The sequence below is a fragment of the Mandrillus leucophaeus genome, unplaced genomic scaffold (genome assembly GCF_000951045.1).
Source record: "Mandrillus leucophaeus isolate KB7577 unplaced genomic scaffold, Mleu.le_1.0 Scaffold13, whole genome shotgun sequence".
In the NCBI taxonomy this organism is placed as follows: domain Eukaryota; kingdom Metazoa; phylum Chordata; class Mammalia; order Primates; family Cercopithecidae; genus Mandrillus; species Mandrillus leucophaeus.
The window spans coordinates 4026614-4035471 of record NW_012101254.1 but is presented as its reverse complement, the minus strand read 5'-3'; the positions used below and the strand labels follow the sequence as shown (position 1 = coordinate 4035471).

At 44.2% G+C, this 8858-nt stretch overlaps 1 protein-coding gene across 1 annotated transcript in view; it reads left to right on the top strand.

Moving 5' to 3' along the window:
• The first annotated feature begins 5152 nt into the window (after positions 1-5152).
• The window catches only part of MRPL33 (mitochondrial ribosomal protein L33), a 15121-nt gene continuing 11415 nt past the window's right edge, over positions 5153-8858 (top strand). The window contains exons 1-3 of the mRNA XM_011972589.1: positions 5153-5230; positions 6145-6163; positions 7895-8001. Of these exons, the coding sequence (XP_011827979.1) occupies positions 5209-5230; positions 6145-6163; positions 7895-8001 (148 nt within the window). The 5' untranslated portion in view covers positions 5153-5208. The remainder of the gene's footprint in view (positions 5231-6144; positions 6164-7894; positions 8002-8858) is intronic.

Genomic DNA, 8858 nt, shown 5'->3' with positions numbered 1-8858 from the left:
GTTGACTCTCCCCCAAAGCCCAATGCTGTCAGCCTTTTGATGCTGTTTGCGTCTCTTCTTGGGGCAGGTGAGGTATGTGGGTGGGAAGGGTATTGTCTGCTGGACTTGCATTCATCTTTCAGGAAGGCAATTAAGTTTCCTGCTTTGGGTCTTCTATTCAGAACCTCTTCTTTTTGTGGGTTCTACAGCTTTCTGGAATGTATGTGAACACCTCCTATCTTGGCTTACAACTTCAAGACTTCCTCATTCTTTCAAACTGGCCACTTTGTCCTCTCCCCTTCCTACCCAGATAGGTGCTGCTCACCAAGTGGAGTGAGTTGAGCACACCTGGAACTGAAGAGCGTTTGACAGGGGGTTTAACCTGTCCATGAATCCCAGTATTTTACAATCTTGGCATACGTTAGAATATCCTGAGGAGTTTAGAAAACTCAAAGTCCAGACTACACTCAGATAAATTATTCTGATTTTTTTTTTTTTAAACAAAAATAGGGGCGGGGGCTCACTATGTTGCCCAGGCTGGTCTTGAACACCTGACCTCTAGAGATCTTCCCACCTCAGCCTCCCAAAGTGCTGAGATTAGAGGCATGAACTGCTGCACCTGGCCTGCACCCAGATAAATTAAATTAGAAACACTGGGGGTGAGAAACAGGCATAAAGAGTTTATGGCCGGGTGCAGCCTGGCCTATGCCTGTAATCCTAGCACTTTGGGAGGCTGAGGCAGGTGGATCACTAGAGGTCAGGAGTTTGAGACTAGCGTGCCCAACATGGCAAAACCCCCATCTCTACAAAATGAGCCGGGTATGGTGATGCATGCCTGTAATCCCAGCACTTTGGGAGGCCAAGGCAGGCAGATCACTTGAAGTCAGGAGTTTGAGACTAGCCTGGCCAACATGGTGAAACCCCATCTCTACTAAAATTACCAAAAAAAAAAAAAAAAAAATTAGCTAGGCATAGTGGCATGTACCTGTAATCCCAACTACTCAGGAGGCTGAGGCAGAAGAATCACTTGAACTCAGGAGGCGGAGATTACAGTGAGCTGAGATGCGCCACTGTACTCCTGCCCGAGTGACACAGTAAGACTCTGTCTCAAAAAAAGAAGTTGATAAAATTCCCTAGGTGATCCGATTGTACAGCCAACGTTGAGGCCCCCCAGAAAGTGCAGGTAAAGTTGTCTGTGGATGGGCATAAGTGCATTTTCTTCTGGAAAAGCTAAGCCATACCTCTCAGCCGATTCTCAAAGAGGTATACAACACCCTCCTCCTCTCTTCTTCAAAAAAGGCTCAGTGACAATAAGGAAGAACTTGCCAGTTGTTAAGGAAACACCAAATACATGTGTTAACTAAATAAATAGGCATGAACATGCAGAGCAAGAAAAGTGTCTAGTTCTCAAGGGGACCTTTGGGGGCCTTTGGGTGGGATGGGAAAGTCACTGCCACTCTCCCAACTAAGTGGGAAAATGGCTGATTTTAGATGCTGCCACTGCAGAAATCTGATTACTTAACTCTTGAGCCTTCCCGCTGCCCACAGAACTAAGCCTGACTCCCAGCTATAACACTGTGGTTCTTTCATTGCCTAGCCTCAGTCATCCTTTCTAACTCACCTCCTTACTTCATCCCACATTCTAGCCCCAAGAGGATGCTCATTGTGCATTTTTTAGATGCCTTTTTTTTAGGTGCCTTCCCCCAGTTGCTTCCACTCTGCCTGTCTCAGGTGGACCTGGGAGGGGAAGTGGGACTGAAGGGACAGAGAATAACTCAAGGCAGAGTCCCTTAGTAGAGAAGGTTCAGTCTGTATTTGTCGAAAATGTGAGTGGGATAGCAACCTTCTGTTAGGTGCTCCTGCTTGGGGGAGTAGGGGAGATTCAGAAGGCCTGGTCTTTGAGGGACTTAAGTCCCAGAGTAGGAGGCAGACCTGTGATCCAATGAGTGCAGGGAAGCTTAATGGATGCTCTGAGAGGAATCTGTGGAGGGGAGATGAGGGGTGGAATGCGGAATGCAGGGTCAGGAAAGGCTTCGTCCCTAAAGAGATTGGCACCCAGCAGCCTCAGTGAAATGAGATAGGACTGGATTAGGAGGGTGAGATGATAGAGACCATTGAATGCCAACTGGAGGACACCCACTACACACAGATTGAACCCAGTTAGTGGCCCCAGCTTCGCTCATCTTGCTCCCTCAGGTAGTCTTTGCTATAATGCTAAGCCATTGAAGCAGACGGCCTGATTTCGAAGATGTCCCATCTGCCTGGTGGTGTCTGAGCTTGTAAAGGTACCAACTTTTCAGGAAGCCCCAGCTGTCTCCTGTAGCATCTTCCTCCTGCCACTACCCGTGTTCCCAGGCCCCTGGGGCAGGTCAGGGAGCCAGGATCACTGACTCCGTAGACAAGAACGGTGGCTGTACTTTCCAGTCACAAGTCAGGCAGGATGTAGGTGTGACAATGAACTGGACGATGGGCAGTCAGGGGCCTGCCAGCACAGCAGAGGAGGAGGGGTACAGCTTCTAGATTCTTAGGTTTGAATTCCATCACTAAGTGCTGGGAATACGGTGTCTACCAACCCAATACAGATGCTGTGTATAGAGCCCTGACCCAGAGTAGATGTTCTCTTCCTCTATCTGCTTCTCTGGGCTGAGAATTTAGGTTAAACAGCTGGATCTTCTCCTCCCTGTACCACCCCCACCTCCCAAAGACGGTGCCCCTTCTGTAAGGACTACACTTTTTCCATTTGGGCTGCCAGGATGCTCTAATTGTTATGCACTTTCCTCTAATAAGGCACAGAGGGCTCATTATGTAAATTCAAGGAAAAAAGCCCCAAATCATGAATTACATCTGTATTATAATAATAAACATTTTAATTAACACTTATCAACTGCCAGCTATATTAGGTGTAAATAACAGGTGGATGCAACATGAACTCCTGAGGCTAGAGAGTCACTGCCTCCACCCTACTCCTTCAAGAATTTCAAGAAACAGTTCATATACTATCTCTTTTCTTCCTCTCCTGTATCCCCTCTCGAGACGGAGACTCCCTCTGTTGTCCAGGCTGGGGTTCAGTGCTGCGACCTCTGCTCCAGGGTTCAAGTGATTCTCCTGTCTCAGCGTCCCGAGTAGCTGGAATTACAGGTGCCCACCACCACATCTGGCTAATTTTGTTATTTTTTAGTAGAGACGGAGTTTCGCCATTTGGTCAGGCTGGTCTCAAACTCCTGACCTCAGGTGATCTACCCTCCTCGGCTTCCCAGAATACTGGGATTACAGGAGTGACCCACTGTACCTGGCTCTTTTCAAAAGCAAGCTTATACATTCTCCTGGATTCTGAAACTATTGACAATACTTAAAGTTAAGATTTTTTTTTTTTGCCATTTAAACATAAATATTAATGACTTAACACTTGTATGGTGCCTCTCACCTCAGATTCATTCATTCAACAGGTATTTAATAGATGTAGCAGGAATTGTTCTAGGAATCAGGGATACAGCAGGAAGGGAATAAGCTGAAGTTCTTTTTTTTAATTAAAAATTTTTTTTTAGAGACAGGGTTTCACTGTTGCTCACCATTCTGGTAGACAAAGACAATAGGGAAATCAACAAGTACAGAAGTAATACTAAACGGCAATAAGTGCTGTAGGGAAACATAAAGAAGAGTAAGGTGAATAGAGGTGAGGGCGGGGGCATGGAGTTTAAGAACTGCTATTTGGCTGGACTAAAGTTAAAATTACTTTCTAAGGGACAGAAGAAGGACTCGAAATCATGTTCCTTGGCTTCCAGTCTTGTGTTCTTTTCTTATAAATCCTCTAAAGGAATTTCTCATATAAGAAACCGTATCCTCTTGAACATCGGAAGCTCTTTTTTGCCAATGCAAGGTAAGGAAGGATTTGGGCACGTGGAAGGTACTCAGTTGCTGGAGTCAGGTTATGGGAAGGTAAATATCAAGAATGAATAGAAGGAAAAAAAGTATTATAGGTACTAAGGAAAAGGACGATCTTAATTTTAAAAATTGAATTGTATGGAGAGCTGACTTTTTTTCCTCCTCATCTTCTTTGTGATGGCACAGAGAGCTGAATTTTCTTTAAAACAGTTTTATTACCTTTTTTTTTTTTTCAGATGGAGTCTCGCTTTGTCGCCCAGGCTGGAGTGCAGTGGTGCTATCTCGGCTCACTGCAACCTCCGCCTCCCGGGTTCAGCTAATTTTTGTATTTTTAGTAGAGACGAGATTCCGCTATGTTGGCCAGACTGGCCTCAATCTCCTGACCTCAAGTGATCTGCCTGCTTCAGCCTCCCGAAGGGCTGGGATTACAGGTGTGAGTCATGAAATTAAATCTTATTTCACATCTGTAGGAATATGTAGATACAAATCACAGATTAGGAAAAAAATTCAAAAGTCCTGATTATTAGTTGGGAAATGAGGTTACTGACGAAGTCCTTGGTGTTGGAGGAGCCCAGCTTCCTTACAGAGCCATGAGAAATTAATGACTGCAAACTGGTAAGTCCCAATGTCTACTGGGAAAGGCAGGAGTCTTTGGAGTCAGATAAAATCTAGGTTTAAATTTTGACTCTGCCACCTGGTAGTTATGTGATATTAGGCAAGTGATGTGAATGCTCTCAATCTGTTATTTGGCCTCTATGTCAGGAACTGTGCTAGGTGTTTGGATACAGAAGTTTGAGATGCGAAGGGTCCTGCCCTCCTAGAGATTCAACAGATAATTAAGGAAAGGTGGGCTTCCTAACGCCGAAGGGACTGAGAGTAGTGAGAGTAAGGCTTAACCAGGCGGAGAGGGAGTTGGGTTGGGGGAGGCAACATTTTAAGAAAATATGCGAGGGGCTCATAGGCTGGAGCGGCCGAGGTCCAATACACAGTTGTTCTTGTGGGTCTAATGCAGGTGGTTGCAATTATTTCGTCAAACAAATATGAAAAGCACCTAACGCTGAAAGCACTTGACCCAGAAATAGGAGTCAAGGCCGGGGCGCGAACCCTGAGCTGTAAATCCCTTTCCATAAGGAAGAAGATTCCAACCTCCACTACGAAAAGAGCAAAACACACTCGCTGTAAGGAACGGAGGAACGAGTCAGACGATTGGGGGCAGGTTCCAGGCGGGGGGCGTGGCCTCGGCGACGGCCGGATGTCCTCTTCCGGAACTGGCCCGTGCCCCGGAAGCAGTTGTTGTTTGTTGGGGGCCTTTTGACCAGTGACGGAGACTGTCCAGGGGTGGTCACCATGTTCCTCTCCGTCGTCTTCTGTAAGTGGGGATGGAGGCGCCGGCAGGGGTTACGGTGAGGGTTGGGGGCCCGTGACAGGCAGGGCCCCGGAATGATGCGGGGAAGGATGTGCGAACAGGCCGGGAAGCTGCAACTGCGGACTTTTCCAGGCCTTCAGGACCACAGCGCCCGGCATGCCCCGCGGCGCGCCTCCCTGCGCGGACGTGTGGGTGCCTGAGAAGGGGTCTGTGGTGTCTGGATTCAGTTGCCGTCCTCGCGGACTGTTGAGTCTGGCTCTGGGGCGTTTTTCTCCAGCCCGTGTTAGGAGAATCACTGCATGTCCGAAGGACATCCGAAGATTCTGAAGGACCTCAGAATTTGTAGCCCACCCATTTCGAACTCTAAAAATAAGGAAACCGCTCCCGAGAGGGGCAATGAATTGCCCGAGTAGTAACGGCAGGGCAGTGAAAGAAGTCCTCGGGCTCCCGAGTCAATGCTCTTCCTTACACCTGGCTGAATTCCCAGTAAGATTTAGTGTCTGATTTTCACCACATGTGATGGTTGTTACTATTTGCAAAGATTAACTTGTCAAACAAGAAGCTTGCTGCAGTGCAAATACTTGCACTTTAGAAGAGGGAAAAAGTGGAGCAGGCATTACTTACTTTAGAAAGATTTAAAAGGTAGCCAGTCCAACAGACATGAAATTGTGCAAAATATTAAATCTAGAATTGTGTTGGTCTGATTGGCTCTTTTAACCTACCTTCTATAAAATCCTAAGGGGTTCCCTAATATATAGGGAATAGTTACTTGAGTGACACCTCATGGCGTATTTCATAAGTTAAATATTTTTGGTTATTACTGACATATAATGAACTGACATATAACTGAACTTTGCATAAGAAAGATACATTTATATTTTTATTTTCTTTTCCAACCTTTCCTGTCTACAAAAAAGTTGCCAAGAGCAAGTCAAAGTAAGTAAAGATTTTTCCTTTTTTAAACGTCACTTGTTTATGTTAGATTTGTTAAGTCTCGTTGCTCCCAGTACATCCTTATATGAAATTAAGCATTGGGCCTCGACTTCCTAAGAGTTGGTCTGTGGATTACTTAGTTGATAATTTTTTCTCTATGAACTCTTTCACAAAATATTTTCCCTCCTGCCCAACTGAGCTACTTCCGTGAGCACTGAAATACTTAAAGGAGCCTTTGCTGCTTTTCTAGTCCCAGGATTTGTGAGCTCACTGTCTGTTTCTAAACAAACCATTGGGCTGTGCTGTATTTGGACTACCACCACATTTCCATTTCCTCAAATTGAGGACCAGGGGCCATTTGTCTGGAGCTCACTACAGGAATCCAGAAGAACAAACTCTGCTTTGATTAAATCATAGAGTCTGTTTTAATGAGTTTTATAATCACTTGCATTCATGGTATAAGCATTTCAAAAATAGCCAAGATTAAAGATTCCATGCTGTACCAGAGAGACTAGAACTACCAAACTTGTATTTCAAAATAAATGTTGTAGACAATAACTGAAGATTTTGTGGTAAAAACAGGGAAGTTCTAAAGCAGCCTTTCCTTGCAACTCAAGACATTGAAAATCCTTAAAGCTAGTCGTTTGGATTAAAGTTAATGATAAACATGTATGTTAGCGCTTTCCCTCTCAGTATCTTTTAGTTATTCACGTAGCTTTCCCCACAGTCCAGTTATGTATGTCAGAATTCCCTACCCCCAGGATGTATAGGAATCCCTTGCCTTTGGTTTCTGTAGAGGTATATTCTGACTTTTTCTACCCTTGTGATGTATTTCATATATGTCTTGCCTGATCGACCTCATGTACCAGCTCACTAGGAGTACTGCTAGGAGTACTGTTAGCTCCTAGAGGACATAGACATAGACTTACAGAGCTTTGTATTTCCCAGAGTGCCTTCCACAGAGTAAGTGCTTAAGATTTGTTGAATCTGTGTTGAATGGATAATTATTGTCTATCTTAATTAGAAATAAATACTGTATGCCCCTTATGAGGCACTGTGCTGAATGTTGAAAGCAATGCAGTGATGTGTAATATAGTCTTAGATGCTTCCAGGTTGTTCTGGAATTACATGAGAAATAACATGGTCTACATGAGGAGACAAGACACATGAAAAAATAACAGTACAGGTATTAAAAGATCTGGTGAGGCAAACATGGACTTTCTGCTTTGGATGACTGTAACTTAAATGAAATATGAAGGGGCACAAGGTTTTGCACATTAGCAACCTAAAAGTGTCAGTCCCTTTCTTTTGGCCCTTCCTGATGATAATCATTTATGCCCTGAAGAGAGGGCTGTTCTGAGACAGCTATCTTTACCATTTCCTCACTAGCCAGCTGTGGTTACCAGTACTTTGATATTTTCCCTTTCCTGACTTCTGCTGCTCGTGAGGGTTGGATGTCTGAGGCTAGTCCCACCATGTGGCTTGATTGTTCTTATTGTTTTGGTTAGGTCATTGTGAAGTAACTCTGTGTAGTGGAGCAAATCCTAGAGATTTGAAACTATTGAAATTGTTTCATGGAAAACTTAGGCTGTCTTACAGCTGAACCTTCTTAGGGCCAAGTGATATCCCACAACTAATATTACCCTACAGAGTTCTCAAAATGTGCCATCCCCCCATGACTGATTTTAGTTTATTTCGTCAGCTCACACGTAACAGCATACTTTTTAATCTTAGAAACATTTTGGTGAGAATGGTGAGCCAAGCTGGGACAGGTTTCTGCTTCAACACCAAGAGAAACCGACTGAAGGAAAAACTGACTCTTTTGCATTATGATCCAGTTGGTAAGATCTGGGGAGGTTAATGCTTCCAAGGCCTGTTGCCCCCTTTGTAGGCTGAACATCTGAACATCTCTGGGAGTTTTTTTTAGCCTCTGATACTAGCATTCATTTAGTAAATAGGTATTGAATGATTATTATGATGCTGTTTAACATCCCAGGTGCTGGGATGCACCAGGACACAAGACAAGTTAAGTCCCTGTATTCTTGGCACTTAGTCTAGTCTGACAGGGGGAGAAAAAATGACAAATTATAAGTGCTATGAGAGAAACAATCAGGATGCTGAGGTGTAGGATTAAGGTGGGGAGTGGTAGGGAAAGTCACATTAGATGGCTAAATCAGGGAAGGTCTCTCCAGGAGGAGATAGATAACTGAGACCTGAAGGTGAGAAACCAGCTATGTAAAGAGAATAGGTGGTAGTGTTCTGGAAACAGACAAGTGTCTTGAGAAGGGGACGGTATGGTGTCCTGGCATCATCTGTTGAACAGTGGCTACTTTTTGGGTCCTGATATAAGTTACATGAATATGATTTCTATATATTAGTGCAGTGGGGGTAGGAAATTTGATTTTTCCATTTTGTGCCATCCACTAAAATGCTGTACTATATGGTAACTTTAAATGGTCTCATTAGATGGAAGTATTTATCTAGAAGAGACAAATGTTCCCAAGGCCAGATTATCTGCTCACAAACAAAAATAGAGTCAGCACCTGATGCTGTTGGTGGACGCCTATCCTGTTTCTGGATTTTATGTGCAGATTTATGCAAAAATAGCAAACATGTTTCTACTTTTAGAGCTCTGGTTGTTCATTTCATTTTTGTGCTCTTTATAATTGTTTTTTTTTTTTTTTTGAGACAGAGTCTC